The 21,069-nt window shown below is 41.4% G+C and overlaps 1 protein-coding gene across 3 annotated transcripts in view; it reads right to left on the reverse strand.

Moving 5' to 3' along the window:
- Positions 1-8,135: 8,135 nt before the first annotated feature.
- Positions 8,136-21,069, reverse strand: part of NAV2 (neuron navigator 2) — a gene marked incomplete at its 5' end in the record, with an annotated part of 428,748 nt that continues 415,814 nt past the window's right edge. For all 3 annotated transcript variants that reach the window (XM_082000504.1, XM_082000503.1, XM_082000502.1), the window contains 9 exons: positions 8,136-8,335; positions 9,282-9,485; positions 14,430-14,548; positions 15,006-15,202; positions 15,691-15,762; positions 16,234-16,388; positions 17,625-17,860; positions 19,913-20,081; positions 20,241-20,336. In XM_082000504.1, the coding sequence (XP_081856630.1) occupies positions 8,210-8,335; positions 9,282-9,485; positions 14,430-14,548; positions 15,006-15,202; positions 15,691-15,762; positions 16,234-16,388; positions 17,625-17,860; positions 19,913-20,081; positions 20,241-20,336 (1,374 nt within the window). In that variant the 3' untranslated portion in view covers positions 8,136-8,209. The remainder of the gene's footprint in view (positions 8,336-9,281; positions 9,486-14,429; positions 14,549-15,005; positions 15,203-15,690; positions 15,763-16,233; positions 16,389-17,624; positions 17,861-19,912; positions 20,082-20,240; positions 20,337-21,069) is intronic.

The raw sequence follows: 21,069 nt of genomic DNA on the forward strand, positions 1-21,069 counted from the left end.
AACTTTTCAAAGATCATAGACGGTGTCTTGCAACCGCGTCAGCCGCGTCTCAACACCCGAGGGTGGCTTCTGGCCGGGCCCGCAGATCTATGTCGGTTGAGCCCTTGCAAGAGGACGCAGACCAGCTGTCCCTCCACTACTGGTGGGTCGACACATAATGTTATTGTAGCTACTTGAGGCTGTGATCTGGGGTCCAGGTGTGCCGGCAAAGACAGAGGCGAAGGCCGTCCTGAGAACCCCTGCCCCGTCAGCGTTACTTGCAAGTAGTTTCCCTGCCCTGGTCAGCAATGGACCCGTGCCTTCCCTGTGCTTCTGCTTCCTGCTCAGGTAGCTGAAGTACCTCTTCTTGTTGTTCTTGACACCTTTGGCCGATTTCAGTTCTAGCTGAGCCTTAGCCTTCCTGACTGCAGCTCTGCATGCCCCAGCAAGGTTCTTTTAGATCTCGATGGGTATTTGTCCGCCTTCCCACAGCCAGTATGTGTCTTTTTTTTTTTTGCTTTTAAGCACATCCGAAAGCTCATTGTTAAGCCGAGGTGGTCTCTCGTTCTTGCCTTCTTCCTTTCCCTTTGTAGGAGATGGGCTGCTCTTGTGCTTCCAGGACACTGTTCTTGAGTAGCTCCACTCACACGCTCCTTTGCCCTCCATAGATGCTTCCCATGGACTCGCTCACAGCTGGGCCCTGAGCATACCGAAGTTGTCCCTTCTGAAAACCAGGGTCTTTGTCCTACTACTGGTCTTCAGTGTGCTTAGCGGGATCTTCAGCTCCACGTTACGATCGCTGTACTCAAGGCTACGGCTGATAGCTACGTTGTAAAGTCAGTCTTGCTGGTTCATGAGCAGTTCACCCAGCGACGCGCTGTTCCTAGTCAGCATGCCCAGCGTCTGCAGCAGGAAGCACTCCTCAACGCCTTCCAAGAACCTGATGGATGACCTGTGCACCGCTGTGCAGGAACAGACTGATTCGACAGCCCAGGCTGATGGGGGGTGGGCAGAGAGCGGGAAGCTGAAAATCGTGGCCTAACGTTGCCAGAAATACTGTTGTGGATGAGGTTTAGAGGCTCGCACAGACCTGAGCTTATGAAGTTGTTCCTCCCTCCCAGGGCTTGTGCTTGTGTCCTAACATCAGTTTTGCACTGGGTGGTGCTGGTTCATTATGATCCCAGGAAGAAAGGCACCCGGACTCAGTGAGGGATCACGGTGCTAGTTATTAGAACTAACACTGTAAGATGAGAATAGCGTAGATAATTTTGTGTCCCTTTAGACAGCGGGAACTCTGAGCGGTGTAGCATCGAAGAGGCCTCCAAGCCACACAGATCATGCTGGTCGGACTCCATCCACAGGTGTAGTCGTTCGAGCTATTACAGGATTTTTTTTTTTTTTTTTGTGCAAGAAAACAACTCTATTCATCATTTCTGCTGTCAAACAGAATGGATGTACTCATGTGAACTTCTTGCTGCATGGTTTGATAGACACACAGGTGGATTAATCCCCAGTACTCAGCAAGAGCTGCCTGCAGGCTCCTCTGTTAGAGTGAGCTGGCTGAGTTTATCCTGTGGACAAGGGATGTGTGCGGCACAACACAGGCCTGAAGGCCAGGCTGGTCATGCAGCTTAGGGCAGCACAGCACAGCATGGGCCTGGCATGCTCAGGTTAACTGTTACGTGAACCACCAACTCCTTGATGTACAATGGGCTTTCAGTCAGGATTACTACAAGAGCTCACTGGAAGCATGACCTCCTCCCACCTGCCTGTGGAACCCATCTTCTGTTAAGGTCCTTCAGATATCCTAATTGCCCAGCTCCACATGGGTGAACGTCTTTCGGGAGCAGGAGGAGGAATTACCCATGCTTAGCCAGAGCACGGTCTCCATCCCTTGGAACTAGCTCAGTCTCCTTGAGGCTCCAGCAAAGGAGCAAATGAAAAGTATCTGTGTATCTATCTGAACAACACGATCGAGTTGAAGACGTCCCTGCTCATTGCAGGGGCGGGGACAAGATGACCTTTAAAGGTCCCTTCCAACCCAAACTGTTCTACGATTCCACAATCAAGGAAGGAGAGAGGAACACGGATTTCTTTGTGTGGCTAAGCAAATGGAGATGTCGATGGGAAAATAATTGCCTACAGTCAATCCCATTGCCATTGGCAGAGGTGGGAGTTGTCCTCAGTTGCTGTGCTCTGCTCTAACCCCCGAAAGTCTTCTCCTGACTGTGGGCTTTTAGGGCCTCTCCTGCAGACATACTGCAAGTGTGTGCTATGAAAAGTAACCTCAAATGGGTCCTCCCTGTGCCAAGTGGGGGCTGTAAACTGTGGAGCAGAGAGAAACTGGCTGTCTACATTGAAAGCCAGAAACCAATGAAGAGTAGTTGTCTCCAGACCACGAGCCCTCGTTATCACACCTAACATAGAGATTAACGTCAGCCTCAGGAAAGTGGGAAACCGAGGCCGTGCACAGAAAGCGCAGAAGAAAGGGTGGGAGCCTGAAGGGTATCAGGAGGTATTTCCTCTTTGGTTCTTCAGGTGGCTACTTCAAGATAGCAGTGGAACAGGTTGGTGGAAAGCGAAGGGTGTTAAGTACATGTCACAGGCTGCAGGCTGAGCTCATAAAGCGACTCCGGGGAATTGCCCCTTCGATCGCAGAAAGGAGGTCAGCACTGATCCTCTGACGCTGCGAAATGATGAGGTGGATGCAGGAAGGATATAAAACAAGAATAAAATAGGATGTTGGAACAGAAAAGCAGGGTAATAAAGGTTAAAAAGAAGATGAAGTAAAGGCAAAAAAATGTGAAGATGAGTGTACAAGAAAGCGTGCACAGAGCACAGAAGAACGAGAACACGGGGAAGGGGTGGGGAGGCCCAAAAAAGAAAGAAAGGGAAGAAGAGTTCCTGAGAGATACGAAGCATTTTGGTGCCAGTCCAGTATTGACTCAAACATTGTCCAAAATCAGGGCTGGAGCATTTTCCAGGGCTAATTCTAACACACGCGATTCTGTGAATCAAAGGGAGTTTACAGAACACAGAAGAATCTGCTCGATCGTGTCCAAAATTATTCTGCCTCTGGAAAATTGCTGTGGAGGGCCAGACGAAGCCCACACGACGGAAGTTCAACTCCGAGTTACAGTTTGCGCTGCTGCGTTACTAAAAGAAAAGTGAAGAGTATTTTTAGATTAAACTAACGTGAATGCAGATCATCAATTTTTCAGTGGAATTTCTCCTCTTTCAATCCTTTTTCTTTGATATAGGTGAATCTGTCCTACTAACATTAGTAGTTCAAATCCGTGAGGACAAAATAACTACAAGGAACTGTCAAAAAAAAGCAGAAATATGAATAGAAAAATAGTCTCCAGGAAAAAAAACGTTACTACTGTTGGAAATTATCCCGTTAATTATACACGTTAAGTACAGAGGTTTTTGGATTTATCCTGTCTGAAAAGAGAGTACGTCCTCCCGCTCCCTCCCCAAGTTAGAGCAGAGTATTTATTTGAAAGAAAGGAGAATAGAACCCTACATGTTCTTACTGGCCAATGGAAATGTATTACTGTATAATCGTACCGTCTCTGTCAAACGGGTGAAGAGGAAACTGTGATGATGTGTGGACTGAGTAGGTTGCCCAGAGAGGTGGTAGATGCCCCATCCCTGGAGACATTCAAGGCCAGGTTGGACGGGGCTCTGAGCAACCTGATCTAGTTGAAGATGTCCTTGCTCACTGCAGGATGGGGTGGACTAGATGGCCTCTAAAGGTCCCTTCCAACCCAAACCATTCCATGATTCTATGAACTAAATTGCTTAATGCCTTGAAATCTCCTTCCCTTAAGTCAGTTCTCTGGAGAGGAGAATGAAAATAGTTTGAAAGACCTACCAGAGCAAGTGAAGACCTGTAGATGGTCTCGTACTTATCCGGAGGCGCACACACAATCTAGAGCTCACCTTGGGAGATCAAAGTGGTGCCAATACTCTGCCTTTGCAGTTACCCAAAAATTGTTGTGGGTTTTTTTGCAAATGAAAAAACATAAATGTCATAGTTTTATTGTAAGTTACCAGTCTGACCTGCCCAGGGTCACAGAGTTAAGTACTTCTAGAAGCTCCCCATCCCTGGAAGCATTCAAGATCAGGTTGGATGGGACTCTGAGCAACCTGCTCTAGCTGCAGATGTCCCTGCCCATTGCAGGGGTGTTGGACCAGATGACCTTTAAGGGACCCCTCCAACCCAAACTATTCTGTGATTCTATGCAAGTTCATTCTGCAAAGCCTCACATACGCTGCTGCCTGCAGCCCTTGGGACCAACAGGGGCTTCTCTTGAAAAAGCAGCTGGCACCAGCTGCTATCAGGATACGTCCAGCCTGCTGGCAACGGATTGACTGACTTTGAGCTTCATGCAGAGACACTCCAAATGGACAGGCCAGTCTTGTCTTAAGCAGATCTTGATGGAGACTGTGTGCAAGCATTAGGTATGGGAGAGAATCGTATCGGTGTAGTCCCTCTGCTAAATTTCCTCCTGGACGTGGGTAAGGGCTGTTGGCATCTTTTCACAAGTACTTATAAGAAGCCAATAAAAACAAGAAGTGAACCCCACAATCTTCAAATAAAAAAAAAAAAAAAGAAAATGTTGATTAAGGAGGGACAAAAAGTTCTGGGAAGCCACAAATCTGAATAAATAAGCATCAATTTTATTGAATCATGAATAATTTAAGACTGGTACAATCATCAGCTTTATTTTCCATGACACAAGGGGCGGGGAAGGGGGGAGAAACGGGGAGGGTGAGAAAGGGGAGGCATGATCTCAAACAGACCATTCACAAATTCCAATCCTAAATGAGAACTGAAAATTAAATAGGGAGAGGAGCAAATGGAAAACATCATAAATGTACACAAAATACTCAATTCCTAGTTTTTCTCTTTAAAAATGGCTAGAAAAAATTCATCAAAATGCAGCACTTTAATCAAATATTTACATTTCTATGTTACAATGAAAAAATGTACATCTTATAGAACATATTTCATAAACTGTTCCACTGGAAACGACTAGATCAAAACAGCAACCCTCCATTTAATATTGACAAAAGAAGATTTTTTTTGCTTTGTTTTTGTTTTTTTTTTCTTGAAAGAAAATTGCCACATTTAGACAAGATTTCATACACATAATATCGAAGTTAAGCATCAACAATGAAATATCAGTTTGCTTCTTCCAAAATGTACAAAAAGGCTAACCAACCCCCTCCCTCCCCTACCCAAATAAACCACATCTCATTTATGGCCTGTTTCATTCTTGGCAGTTCTGAAGGAAAAAAAAAAAGGTTTAAACTTCAAAATTATAACTCAACATGAATGTTGCATAGAATCTTCCATTTCTTTCTTGTTAATCTTTTTTTAAACAAGCCAACTTTACAAGGAAAAAAGGCAAAAAAAAAAAGAGGAAGCGTTTTGAAAAAGCCTTAAATGAGAACAAAGTCACTTAAAGAAAGACTTAATCTATGAAAAGTCTTGATAAAAACTAAGATGTGTGCACAACAGGTAACCCTGCTTCCCGAAGTTGCAGAAAACACACTGAATATTGTGATGCTTAGAATGACTAGCCTACTCAAAATTGCCTCTCTCACTGTAATCCAAGCTAGTGTCAATAAAAAATAACAGATAACAGAAATTCCTTCCTGAGCTTCAGCACAGGATTAAAAAGGAGAAAAAACCCCACCCCGTTGCCCACAAATAAAACGCCATTTTAAACATGTCTTACAGCACTCAGTTAAAGGTTAACCGAGACATTTTCTAGGATATTACGTCCGTTTAAAGCCCTAGCCCTGCAACTGGATTTTTTTTACAGGCACATGCTCTATTTGCATGGATTCAGTTGGGGGATTAGGTACCAAAATTCACAGTAGTAGCAGGGTAAAAATCAGTGCTGGGAAGTAGAATTGTCAAGACTACTGGAAAAATTAACTTCTCTCAAACTCATCATCAGCATGCTATGTATTTGATTCCATACAGATTTATCCCATTTTTACAGTACCAAGAACTGGATTAGGAACATTGGATGAGTAACCCTTGGTATTTCATTCAGTGAAATAATGAAATAGAGTTCATAAGGTTAAAACAGTAACAACACCAAGCTTCCCCCCCCTAAAATATTTAAATTTTTCTTTTACAATATTTTTCTTAAAAAAAAAAAGAAAAAAGTCATCAGCACTTAGAAGTTGTAACAGGAGCAGATTCAAGACCAGCTCAGTAAGACAAAGTACAGTTATGTTACAGAAAGTCATGAGGTATAATAAAACGATCCTCTCAAGCTGAGTCACAGAAGCATGAACTTGTCTGTTATATTACTTTAAACCCACAAGCTCTTAAAAAAGTGCTTGTAATAAGTTTTCTTTCTGTACATTGAAAAACCCAGCATATTCCTGTAATTTATTAATGACAGCATTTATTATAGTTGAGAAGCTTTTTTTTTTTTCCCCTCCTGCATGGATAAAACAGCTCTTCAGTGATTATTAGCTGCAGATTGATATGAACCTGAAAAGTTAGCTCATTTCCCTCCTTTTTTGTCACATTTAAACAATTTCTAGTATCTCATACAAACAATATTCACAGCAACTTATGATATTCCAAGAGATGACTTTAGCCCTGTTTCTTTAAATAAAATCCCGTAATATACATCACTAATTTAATCAAACACAATTTGTACAAAATAAGGCATCGCTTTAAAAGTCAGCACCAAAAGATAGCTGGAAAGGCTAGTACGAATCCATATTGAGGAGTGACGTTTTTGCTGAGGTACAGCTGTGGTGACGGTGGTGTAAGCATTTGCTTCCGTAAAAAGGAAAGTGCAAATCTCTGGGAGGTGTTTTTGTTCCCCAACAGAAGTACAAGCCTTAACACTGATAGTGTAGGTGTGTGCGTTCAGAGAGGAGGAGGAATAAAACCAGGTTCACAGCTCTGCCATAACTCGAAAGCGTGGCCCAACTAAACTTAAAAGGCGCAGTACCTTCCCTCCTTTTTTTGACTTGAATACTGCTAAAATACTCTTTTTTTTTTTTACAATTAAAAAGAAAAAGTCGTAGAAGTAAATGTTGTCCCCAGACTAGCACTGGAACTGTCACAGAGCTGAATTTTAATTTATGGTTGTGCTGATTGGAACGAAACCTCTGAACAAAACCCAAAGTTCTTAGAAAACAGCTGTAACATTTCACGGCAAGAATTAAAAACTGAAAGTCTGATGAATCCCTTTTCAGGGGTGTAGCTCACCTCCGCGTACGGGGCTCCCGACGCCTGCGCACCCCTGAAGGTCCCTTGGAGCTGCAGGACTCCGCGGGGCACGGCCCTTTTGCTGACTTCTGCGGAGGGAAACTCACTCTCCGCGGTGTAAATAACCCGGGTGTAACGCCCCTGAAGTCAGCCCAGTCGGTTACGTGGATGTAAGTGGGAAGAGAATCAGGCCCTGACTAGCTAAGGGCTACCTGACCTTTCACTCGTAGTAGGATTGATTGTAACACAGTGTTTGAAAAAAACCTGATTTGTTCAGACTGTATATATATTTTTATATATTCCTATTTTTATATATATCTTTATAAACACACAATGAAAGAAAGCCAAGGTCTCAGACTGGCAAGGAGAGCAGCGCTTTTTATCTTCCTTTTTATTTTATTTATTTTATCTTTTCTCCTATTTATTCAAACTTCCCTGGTTTGCAGCTTTGCCTTCATTGAGTATTATTACCAAGGCAAGCGATATTCTTATAGCACCAGAACTATATGAGCTGAGTCTAAGCCGCAAAGCTGATCGGTAAAAGTCCAGCCCTCACCTAAATGTGTTTGGTCAGAAGCAGCATAGGCAAAAATTTCCTCTCCTTCCGGACAGTACATGGCACAAAGCTGTTTGCTTCATAGCTGTGAAATCCCGCCCCCCGCCCCTTCAACTTTTTGTAACGATGATTATTTTTAACATCTTCAGTATCTTAGGCATGAGAGCTTACAGCAACTAAACAGAAGAAAACAAAGGAATAGTGCAGTAGTTCTCATCATCGTCAAAAGAAAAACAACACAAAGGTTGCTTGGGTTGCCTGCACCCAGGTTCAAGACTGACTCCTAGTGTCTTGGTGTTCTTGCAGCTCTAATACTGAGATCCCAGCCCAGGAACGTGTTCTTTTCATGAGTCTGCGATCAGGGTTCTTGCCAAATGGGAGAGCACTAATGGAAACAACCTATTTCTATCTGAGGAAGATCACAATGTGGACTCCAGAGATGAATCGAGGATGTCATCATGATGGCTGTTGCTGTTGGAGTCACTGTCGTAACTCTGGGGACTTGAGTAGTTGGCTGCTTCTTGCAGTCTCATTAGCATGTTCATCTGCATAGGCACAGAATTAATAATTGATACTGAGTCTCTGAAAAGAGATATTAGCTGTAAATCGTATTATAGCCACATGCAAGTTAGTCCTAAGAAGTAAAGGTAAAAATGAGAATATTGAAGGGATTAGTCCACAGCCGTACTCAACAGCGTTCTGCAAGCACCCTACCCCTCTCTTCCTCTGACCCACAGAAATACGGATCAGTCAAAAGAGGCAAATCCAAATGTCCTAATATCTAGCTTGATATTTGTAGATGTATATATGAGCTAGTAAAAACTGTAACACACATTCCATACTCCCAACTGTCCAGAAAAATGCACAATTCAACAGAACAGCTTCAATAACTGTTTCCCACTGGAAGAAAATGTGTATTTAGTGTTACCTTCAAGCTCAACTTCTACATTCCATACAAATACGTGTTAACATTTCCCTATATGCTTCTGTGGTATTTCTGATTCATAAATTAGACACCAGTCACGGAGAATATTAGTTCATATATTCTTTGAAAATATCGATTTTCATTTGGTGTCAAGAACACAGCTCTAAAAGCCATTTCACAGTGAAGTAAAGCAACAAGCCTATTTCGTGATTGTGGCAAAACAGGCTACATGAAATGGTTCCACTGTGTTATTCAAGTATGTGTAACAAGATCGCACATTTAATTCCAGTGTAGAAATTAAGTTTATTACAGACATCCTCAGTCACTCTGCAAAAAATGAATCCTCAAAATATCCTCAACAAACGAATCTGAAAAGCTTCTGCTGCTGTTTCTTGTAAAACTGTATGGGCTGTGCAGATGTATTTCCCTAGCTGACCTGACGACTTCCCTAGTAACATTGCCTTCTCATGCTAAAACTTTCAGTGACTCCTCAGCTGTCATGTACTTTCTTATTCCTGTTTCTAATCCCTAGGAAGAGCTCTGCTGTTTCAAAAATGAGAGCTTACCAAACGATCTCCTTCAGCATCACTCACAGGAACTTGTTTGCTGGTCGAGCCTTCCCGTGACATTGAGTAGCCGTCAAAGCCCACGTCTTCAGGCCGCAGCTGTAGCAGAGGAGGCCACTCATGGTGCTGTGGGGTGGCCACCCAGGGGTAGGTGTCCATTACCCATTTTGCAGGATCCTCCCAGGGCGCTCTCCTCCCGTACAACTGGAAAAGCATAAAACCATGTAAAACATTCCTACTGGTCTACCATTTTGTTCAGTGCCTACCCAACCAAAACGAATGCGCCGTGAGTTTTGGATTGCAGGAAGATTTCCCTTACCCTAATGACATACAAAGTTTTATCTATTTTTAACGCCAACTGATTTGGAATAGGCTGACCACCTCCTCTGAGACTGCACTGCCTTTCTCTTGGCACCAGTTTAAGAAAGGGAGACCTGAAAATAACCTCACTTAATAAAGTTAACTTAAATAAAGTCAATACACAAAGGAGGCTGTCAATGTTGACATCCGGATTGCACCAGCAGCTGCCTTATCTAGGTTTGCGGTCATCGGAAAACCGCCGTCAATGGAATGTGTTGGAGGAAACGTGAGACCTGTCATGAGGCAATAATGACGGATGTCATAGCAAAAGGTTTTCAAGTCAGGAAATTTCTTTGTATTCAACCAAGAAAAAGCACCAGCAGGATTTGGCTATGTTCATGTTCCATTTTCAAGTAAGCAAGATGTAGTTCAAAAACTTTTTCTGTTTTGAACAGATTGTGTTACTGAATCCCAATGTATTCTTCGTGTAATATTTGGTTAAATTTGCCTTAATTAGATAATAAATTCATTTTAATGCTGCATGACTTTCAAAAGCAGGAATACAACTTCAAGTTACCTTAAAATGTTTACTTCTGCTTAATAAATTTCAGCCTGAACATCCTTCAGCAACTGGCGTTTGTCACTGGCATTTTGTCACTTGAATCAGAGAACTCCCCCTTTCCCGCACAACACATGGGGGAAAAGCAGCGGTCTAGCAGAGAAACCCATCATCTCTCCGACAGATCAAAGGCTACCTCACTTTCCTCATCGCTATTTCTTCTTGGTTTTCTGTGGGTTTATTTTTTGCACACACCCATTTTGTTCTCCTCCCCATTGCCAAACAGGAACAGTTAGGGCAGACCTTTGAGCTTCTAAGTGCTGTTCTTCACTACGCCGGAACCTGTTGGAACATTCTTGCACCACAGAAGCAAACTACCGCTTCCAGTGCAACCAGGTCCCCAAAATGCTGCATCCACACAGCATGCAAAAGACCGATTTCATCTAGATGCAAGGTTAATGAACCCAAATCTGATCTTCCTGCATGGTAGTGGAGTGTTCCTGCAGGTATCCATCACGTCAGTGCTGTCAGAAAGGCACCTTGACGGAGAATCCTAGGCAAGACTACAGAATAACAACGGCTTTCATTCTAAATGATGTCATGTAGCTCACAGCCTAACCCTTTTCTTTGAAAATTCAGCTGTGATAATTTACACACACTGAATGAAGTCTTTGATTCTACTAAAGCCTCCCTGTAAGAGTTACAAGAAACTTAAGTGAAACATAGATGATAGATGTGAATGCCAGCTTCGTCAGACGGCTGCCAAATGCCATGCACAAACCACAAAGTATTAAATTGCTCCGAATACCAACATCTGCCTTATTCTGAAGCAGAAGTGAGCGCGTCCCAGCCCAGAGCAGAGGTGCCCAGCAGATGGTGCTAGGCAATCTCAAACACAGCCTCTTCCACAAGCCAAATCTCTTCACCCTTCAGCTGTACTATATTATTTTCTCAGCGCAACATCTTCAAGCTGTGGTAACCCAGATCTCCTATTTTAATCCCGTTCTCAAATTTTCAGCAATACACGTCAGTTGCTAAGCAGAGAGGATTTTACGTTTTTCATGTCTTTGCTACCTAGGAGGTCTGTGTGGATCCTACCTCATTTCTAAAAGTTAGCTAATACGTAAAATTCCTATTTCAATACACGAAATCAGCACGTATCCTCAGCAGATGACAGGCTTAATTGCTAACTAACTCACTATTCCCTTCCACAGCAACCAGTTCTGTCCATCCCTTGCCGTGCACGTTTTCTAGAGAGCAATTAAGGGGGCAAGGATCAAACAGGTTGCTTCACAAACCACCAAAGAAACGACTGTTGTACCAGTGATGGTGGCAGGAAGCCGAAGGGACTCTGCGTCCTCTTTTTGCTGCTGCTGCATTCTATATTGATACACCAGGCAGGAAGAACTGGGGTTTTATACAACCCTCTAATTTTCACATCCCTGTTTTGAAGAACAAAAAAACAACTCAGCTCCAATGGGAGCAATTATTGTAAGGATCCATTTGGCTCACTTGTCTTTGACCCAAGATAGTTCTCTAAATGAGAAACAGAAGTATAAAAATAGCGCAGGTTAGATCCACAGAGATCAGAGTGAAATCAGCAGTCCACCCTTCCTTCCTGGCAGGCAGCTCCATGAGAGAAGGATGTGTTCTTGGAGGAGCCTTTGTGGGTGTGACAGAAAATAACCCAAAATGAAACACACATTTCTAGCATCAGCTTGGTAATTAGCACAACTCTGGCTATTCTTCAAGTACTGAAGTTTTATTCTCATCCACAGACTCAACAAAAGAGAAATTCTAGAGTAAATTGAGAAATTATTTAAATGGAAATGAATTTGCCGAATTTGGGGGAATGGGACTGAAGTAGATACAGACTCTACAGCACAAAGTGAGAAACTGAATTCCTTACACTCAATGCAAGCCATTCAAATAACCTAAGGAAAGATGCAGATATCAGGCAAAACAAACAAATAAAAAGATGGTTTTATTAATTGTTATTCTGTCTCTCCACTTCTGTTCCTAATTTTCCAATGCTTTCCACACCTACTGATCAGCCGATGGAAGAGCTTCAAAACACAGTACAAGGAGCCCAAGCATCACTGTGAGTTATCAGTTTCTTCCTTTCCAAGAAGACAGTGTCACACGCTCTCCTGTCACTTGTTTTAGGTCAAAAAGATTATTGGCTCCCACAACTTTATAGGAATTTTTATGTAGAATGGTTCCCCCGCTCTCCTTTCAGCAAAGTTCCTCTGTGCGTGTTGTACTTCAGGCCCTGTCATGTTCCTCGCCTCTAAGCGCTTAACGTCATCGTCTCAAAGAAAAGGAGGTCTCCAGGCACTGGCAAATTTCAAACGAAAAGCACAGTTTGCACAAATTCTGACCAAACTTGTTGAAGAACTCATCTATTTCATAGAAGTGTAAGGAGCCATTAGTAAAAGCTGTTTTCTGTGACAGGGTTGTCTTCTCTACTAGAGCCTATAAACCTCTGCTGCGTAGATAGCAAATGAAACTTAAGGTAGCTGTTAACTGGACAATGTAAAATCCTTTTTTTTTTTTAAAGTACTTCTTCAAGTACTCAGACTAGTGCATCTTCATGATTTCTCCATTTTCTGCAGAGTACTCCCATGCAGATGAGAGCTGAACCTCCAACACAGAAAGGGTATTGCACAGAAAAGAAACGTAACGAAGCAGCAAATCGAAACAAAATCCCAGTATCTTCCAAAATAAATATTTCACACTTTTTTCACTTATCTTTATGGCAAGGCACCCTGACAGATACTGCAATGGTGAGCCCGAAGCAGGATGGAGGGAACTGTTTTTCACAAACATGAAGGAACCATTCTGCAACATAACTGGTTCTCCGTGGAGCTCGTACTTGGGAGTTATTTCATATTTCAGAAAGACTTCAGACATAGAGACATGTGATGGAGAATCTATTACTTCTACAAGTAAAATTTTGTAACTGTTATTTATTCTTACTAGTAACAAGCCATGTCTTGCTTACAGTTTGAATTTTTCTAGTCCAAACTTGTCAAGCATCCTAGACTTTTTTCCTTGCAAGACTAAAGCAGAAGACTCTCATAGACCAAGTAATATTTTAGCTTCTGCTTGAATAATCAAAATGGTTTGAACTTCTCTTCTCTCTCATTGAATAATGCTTCCTGTATCTGAATGATACCCACTAAACCCTTTCCACTTTATCTTTCTAATAAGTCTTTTTACATCCAGAAGTACTATTCTCTTCCTACCTCTATCAGATGCAATTACAGCTTATGCCCTCAAAATGGCATTTGTCCTCTTATTAAAACACAAGTTCCCAATGCTTGCTGTGATTTCCAAATCTTCAACTACCTTTAGCCCTTTTTCAATGTTCTGGACTCTCACTGTGCTCCCTTTTTATTTCTCTATGTGTGATCTCATGTTTTAGCTTTCATGCATGCAATGCCCAGAATTTACTGATATTTGATTACACTATCTCCAAACCTGTCTTTTCACTGTTGTACTGCCGTGCTGATTCTATGAACAGAGGACTGAAGAATAAAAAAAGGTCATTTTTTCCATAGTTGCATGGCAAGTCCATAGCAATCCTCTGCTGAACCCTCCTCCCGATTCCAACATGCTTCATTGTCATAGAGGCGCTAAGAACTGTGTGGTAACGCTTAAGACTAGCCAAATTGCTAAAATATGACTCAGTTTCTCAGTACAGGCAATCAGTGATGATTTCACTATGGCCTCTGAAAGAATTATGAAGGAATCTACTAAGAAATTCATCCTGTAGACTGAGAAGTAATCAAAATGTCACTGATACTGATCCTGTCACTCATTAACACGTTTCTCTCCACACACAGCTTTGTTTCTCCTCTGCTGAAAGATGCTGCATAACTAAGTTAATGACCACAAACACGTTTTTCAGATGCACAATACAATTTTGAGGTGCGCTTCTGGAACAGATTATCGAAACGTGTTTGGGTGTCTAACTCCCCACACTGAAAATGTCAGTAGTTTGGCATCTAAACACTTTTCAGAAAAATCTACCCTGGACTTTTAGTGCTTCCACTCCATATTTCAAATTCGTTTGGGGAGAATAATTTGTTTGGAGAGAGTAATTTAGATGTCATCATGTGAAATCTAATGACAACTTAGATTACATTTTCACAGACATGCAGGTTTTCAGTGTGCAAAGTTCCATCTACAGAAAACGATGCCGTTATTCAGTTTTGTACGGTGCTGTGTTGCTTTTTGAATAGATGCCGTTCAAGACCTATGATTTTTCAATTTTGCCTGCTCACCTGTAACCCTTCTCTAACTGCTTCCAGAAGATATGGGATGATGGAGTAGTTCCACAAGTCAGTAAACCAAACTCTAGAACCATCTACGTCTATCGGACAGGAGAGGAAGAGCCGTGGACCTGGTGAGGGAAATTCAGATATTACACTCAAATCATGATCGTGATATGCATCAAAAATAGGATCCAACAACAATCTGCAGTTCTTTGGAGAAAGAAGCCAAGGATGAGAGAACGTAAGTAGCTAGCTGGTGAATCGCTCTTCCTGAGAGCTTAAAAATCCTCTGAATCAATTTGAAAAACTACACTCTTCAAGGTGAAAACAGTTAACCAGATTTCATAACAGAGTTCGTATCCAGGACTTAGAAGTTTTTTTTTTCTTAGAAAAAGGAAAATAAAAAGGTTTAGAAACATCTTGTACAGTCTGCCTGAGAGTACACTGCCACCTAAAAGTAAGGTTTTAAAGAAACCTTTTTTTAACCCGATACAGCGCAAGGAAACGTACAAGGATGCACCTGATACACGAAGAAATAATATGCATATATTTACATATGCCTCGGCATATGGGCAGAGCACTTACCAATAGTAACATCGGAGGAGCTGTGAGCTTCCAAGAATTTGTTCAGATGTTGCCAGACCTTGGGAATCCAATCAATAATTTTAACCAGCTCTGCATTTCTCATCCTGCCACTGATCTCTGTTTCAATTAGTTTTCTCCTCAAGAATCGTCCGAGAAAGCCTTTGACCGGCTCAGTGTGGTTAGCACATAGCACCCATCTACGGCAGAACAGCAGAAATGCCCATTATTTCTCTTTCATGCTATTGAATGTAACTATTCTGGACTAAATTTCTCTTATTATTTCTAGATTATTATCATGATCCAAACAGGTTATCCCAGTCACATATGTTTCTTAGCAAAAGTTATGTTGGAACATTGAGTCCACTAGAGGAAGCAATTAATACTGTGCATTGTTTCAGCTTATTTCTCATTCAGTATCTGCTTTGCCTAAATATTGTCATCTTTAAAATTTGTTAGAAGATCAAATGTCTTAACAATCCTCTGAAAAGGAGAAGTTTTATGAACGGCAGCTACTTTAATTGCGGCATCATAACAAAGGTGAACATGTTAGGGCAGCAACTAGTAGCGAATGGTATTTCTCTCTCTGTTTGCTATTTCAGCTGATAACAACAATTTCAGATGACTCAGTAGCCATTACTCCTTTGCCAGCCCACAACCATAAATGAGAAACATGAATAAACAGTACCTGAAATTATGGTGAAGTTGAAGATTAGGTGTTGAGGAGGTGGCTTGGTTCATTGTGCCAATAATATACGGACTATTAAAAAAAAAATTAAGCAAATAAAACTTGTAAATTCAAATTTTTAGTAAGATCTCAACATTAAAAAAGGTTATTCAAACCTCTTTGGTCAAAGAAGGTTTTTGTAGTTACTTATAACCAAATTCCCTACTGAGAATCTGACTTCTGAGAACATCAAATTCTGAAAGCAGAACAGAAATCTCAAAGCAGGATCTTTAACTAAAAATAGGGTTTTAGTACTGAAGATTCATTGCATGAAGTGAATGCAAATTACCCAAACCCTCTACTACTTTTTTTATTACTGATTTCAGAGGAATCAATCATTTTATGAAGGAAAAAACCTCTGAAGTGCTCTCCATAATACGGACATTCTGGCCATCTCAGTCCACCAAATTAATCTAGCGTTTGGTTTTGTGGTCACATTTTGCAGCGGCGGTGGTCTGACTGCGGTATTGATATTTGGAAGGTGTTCTGGTATTATTTCTTTACCATTTGTGGTATTTGCAGTTTAGAAGTCCATTAAAAATCTCTCCTAGGGAGCTAACGTGATGCAAATTATCCAAAATGATTACAAGCGGCATATCCACAGCATTATTTTCACTGTTACACTGGTCTGCTAGGTTAGACAGGTATTGGCGGAGTTCCTGCAAAGCATAGATACAGAAAAGAAACAGAAAAAATACAAAAAGAAAGAGTTTTTATCATATTTCTCGAAAATCAATTTAAGATAAATAAGCTACTGGCTTTGTCATGAAATCTAAAGCAAAAGAGCCTGACATCATACAAATCCACACAGTTTCCACGGGAAGACAGAAGAATATGGGTTTCTTTCTCTTTTGTAGGTTATGCTGAAGATTCAAAGACTATATCAGAAATCCTGTGTGAGATAAGGGCCTAAGGGGGGTAATAGTTTGTCGTTTGGTTTGTGTTTTTTCATTCGTCCTGTCCTAATCTGACACTCACGGGGTCTGAAATGTACTTTTCTTTCTTTTCAGGAACTTGTTCAACTCTGCATACACCAAGCCAAACTCTGCATCCCAGCTAGGTTTGTTATACCTTCTTGCAACTGTGTTTTATTAAAATACAGACGATAAAATCCATCTGGAATAAAGCAGCCCTCGGCAGAGGCCAAATTCGGACGCCTTCGGTAACGCCGTAAAAGAAGGATGAGCTTGCGGGGCTGCTGCGGGGTGACCGGGTGCGGTCGAAATGCTCTCAGCAGCTTTAAAGCATTTATTCCAGACCACGTCTCAAATTATACCAGTGGTCTACCAACCACAATTTCAACCACCCCTTTCCTCCAGAGGAAAATATGCCTAAGGCCATCAAATATACAGCTTTTTCATTTTTCTTTCATCTAGGTATTCACTGGAGGTGTGTATTCAGCAAAACTAGCAGCACCTAAAAAAGCAGAGACACGCCTCGCCGGCGCGGGAATGTGTCCGGACAACAGTCACTCCAAACCCAGCATATGCAGATTACGAGTGCTGATACTTGCAGCTGCAGGAACTCTTGACAGCCTAGGGATGCATTTGAGGGTTTTTTGGAAAAAGGCCCACATGCAAGAGGGATTGCTTAAGTTGCTGGGAATTTTACGCAGGTGTTTAACTTCCTCGGCAATTCTCAGGCTCCTAACCACTTGAAAATGGTGACACCTTTAGGTGTTTAAATATACACCTAGAAGCCTGCTATTTCAGGCCCATAATCAGGTGAATCTGCAGTTTGGAAAACCTTAAATATTATTCCCTTCAGGAATAACACAATGCTTTAAAAGGAAAGCTAAGTTTAAAATCAGCTTTGGACGGATGAATAAAGGAGGGATCTCTCATTTTTGATATACGGTAGCATTAATTGTGCAAGGATGATTTTGGTTTCCTCACCTTACTGGATTTATGGTCCACATTGAAGGTTGCAATAATGCCATCGGCCAACTCCCTGCCCTCTCTAAGGACCATATACTCAGAGAGACGGTTTGCTAGGTATGTTTTTCCGGTGCCACTGGGGCCAGATAAGATAATCCGTCTATGTTCCATCAGGAGAGAGACGTAACGCTGCAGTATAGGCTTTGGGATCAGTGATTCAAACACCAGACCGTCCAAACTGTTCTCACAGATACCTGCAACAGGAAAAGATTCCTCATTTAGCGGGATTCCCAATTTTTACCCAAATTACCTGTGTTTTTAAAAGTTGGGGTTTTTTTTACGAAGTAGTTGTAATGCTGCGATGCAATCCTGTTAGTGGAGTTTCAACAAATCAAGATTAGTTGAAATGACCAGATAGGCAAACCAGAGAACTGAAAAATGTGATTTTGTGAATGTACCTGGGTGCAGTAACAGTAAGAGAGGAAGAAATAGAAATGGAAATAGGAGAACACCCCAAAATAATACTTAGAAACAATAGATTTAGATCTGACCTGACCAAGCTGTTTCTCACTGCAGAGATAAACCCCCTCCCCACTCTGGGATCCCCCGTGGTCAAGAGGAGCACGTATAAAGCTGGTATAACAAGTGCAGAAGTGACCTATGGGCTTAGCCTGGATCCTCCGTCAGCTCTCCCAGCCTTCCATGTACTCAGCTGCATCCTACAGTGTCTATGGCCCTACGAAAGTTGCTAGACAAATGATTCCAGGCCACTTTTTCCACACACAAACCACCCATTTTGCAGGATTTTGCCACGTACGGTACGCATTCATCCAGAATTTACCTGTTTACTTTTGAATCACTAGACAAACCCCCCCAGCTATCATCAACTCCCCCTGCTTTCCCAAACGCTTGTAATTAAGCTCCTTCTCTGTATGCTGATAGTTATCTCTTCTAACTTAAAACTCCTACTGATAAGCGTTTACGCAACGTCAGCAGTCACTTTAGGCAGAATTGGCTCCGGGAAAATACACAGCGCCGCAAAATAAACAGCAGAAGGGGAAGTTGGCAGATGACACAGAGAAATGTTTGCGCCTCAATGGCTGCTTGGAATATTAAATATTTATACAGGCGGCTTTATCTCTCAAAGGTATATGTAAGTGATTTTCCATAAATTGATTAAATACATTTCTATTTTATTGAAAATTGTTCCCATATATGAACCTTCAAAGTACAAGTCAAGCCAATACAAGTTAAATATAAAATCAGATTGCAGCTTCACAGATATAGCTAGACCTTAAGCTGTATTTCAGTTGGGATTTACTGTTGGACAAGGTATTCTAAGCAAGCAGAATACCCTGGGTTCACATCAAGCCTCAGTAAATTGAGCCACTTCATGGCTTATTTGGTCTTCCTGCCCACTGATTTGCTACCCAAGGAAATTGTTTTTTTTACACCAATATTCAAATAAATCACACTACTTTCAGTTAAGTGCCACAGCCAAATTTCAAAGTTGAGCTGCAGAGCGTTTGGCAATGCTCTCAAACACTCTACCACCTGTATGCAGATCTATGCTGGAGATTTCACTGGCGTAACTTCGAGCAAACTGAGGTACATTCAAAATGCAGCGGTTGAGAATTTTTTTCCCCTCAAACCTAGTTTCATGATATAGTTTTCATATAAAAATGGTTCCCTGAGAAACCAAATGAGAAACCATACGAAAAATGTAAGCATTACATTCTTATCAGTGTGTTGTAATGAAATTGATGAGAATTCTGAAAACCATACATTTTCCAAAAAATCCAGATTTTAAGGTGTCTCAAGAATTCTGGGATCCCTCCCTTCCTGGTGCCTAAGGAGGGACCCTTCAACGAGACCAATCGAGCAACGTTAAATCAAGAATTTTTTTACTCTGCATGAAAGAAATAACTATAGCTGTTGCAAAGAGGTAATGAAATTCTGAGGCTTTATTCATTTGGCAGGTACTTTGCTGCACGAACAACTCTACTACGTCCCTTGCAGTGTGAGGTCTTCTCCAGCACAACTCCAGGCATCAGTTCACGATACGTGGAGAAAATTGCTGTGTGTATAATTATTCCTACGGTTAGAGGTTGAAAATTTGTTGAATTTATAGACTTAGCTTACTCTAAGTGCTGTCTTTACCAAATGAAAATAGAAGGACCAGTAAATAAAAGGCAGGGATGGGAAAAAGAAACACAGTAATAAACTCCTCTGAGTTTCTTGACACAGCAAGCTTTGATAAAACTGCAATTTCTGAGAACTACAACAGGCAGGTCAAGTGTAATTACCTTTGATGGTAACTGAAATAGTGTTGTTTTCTCCAACTAGATAGCCACAGGGCAAGAGCTCAGGTGTCTCTGCACTGTTGGTGCGTTTGATTTCTCCAATGCTGTAGCCCAGAACACTGTCTGAATTCAGTCCCAGCTGGCTTACAGGATCCACATGAATGATATACTCCTAGGGTCAAAAAGGGACATGAAAAGTGAGGCAGCGTCGAAATCTCGGTGACTTTGTTCTTACGCTATAATAGTAACAATCACAGCAAGTTAAATATTGCTCAGTACCATCAAAATCTAATAGCAGAATTCAAGCACGCAGCAAGTTGTGCTCACCAACCTTAAACAACCGTCTTACAACCCCATCCAGAACATCCCATTTGGTCTTGCCACTGACTCCGATGCAGCCTATGAGGAAGGTGCGAGGCCTCGAATCCTAAATGCATAGAAATGTGAATTCAAGTTAATAAATAAATCCTAACTGTATCAGACAAGTCTGTTTAATGTAGTTAAAACGCTGGCTTTTTTTTTTTTTTTTTTTTTTTTTTAATATTATGGTGCATCTTCACCACTCTATATGGCGAATTCTGAACGCTATCTGAAATCCTTCTTTTCTACCAGACATTTTCTACAGTGTTGGAAGTCACAGATCAAAAGGATACTTAAGTGGTACTGATGTTAAGTAAAAGGCATTTATTAATCAATCCATCTCAAAAACCTCTGAGAGGCTTACAGACTCTTAGGAAAATTCTCAGCAGAAAAGTTCACGTCATATTCATCTTTCTGTTACTTCACAGTCAAGTACATTGCATTTGCAAGCTTTACTCTATCTACTTCTAGAAATGCTGCCGTGGATGCAGAAATCTAAATATATTTATGGTTATATGTATAGACAGTTACATATAGAGAGAGTTTTAGAGAGAGATATGTATTTATATATAACAATTGCCATGTTATGTTGGGTATATCACAGCACTTTAGTTGATAATTTTGTTTCTGATTTCTAAGGCAGGTAAAAAACCAGCACACACCTCAATTTTCTATCCTTCTATAGCTGCACTCATTGTGAAACATTCATTGAAGAAAAAATAATTTCTATGATAAGACTTCAAGTTCAACTAAAACGTAAGGAATCACTTCCGTGTGGCAACTTTACTGACTGAGCACAG

Source organism: Phaethon aethereus (genome assembly GCF_964289735.1).
Source record: "Phaethon aethereus genome assembly, chromosome: 5".
Lineage (NCBI taxonomy): Eukaryota > Metazoa > Chordata > Aves > Phaethontiformes > Phaethontidae > Phaethon > Phaethon aethereus.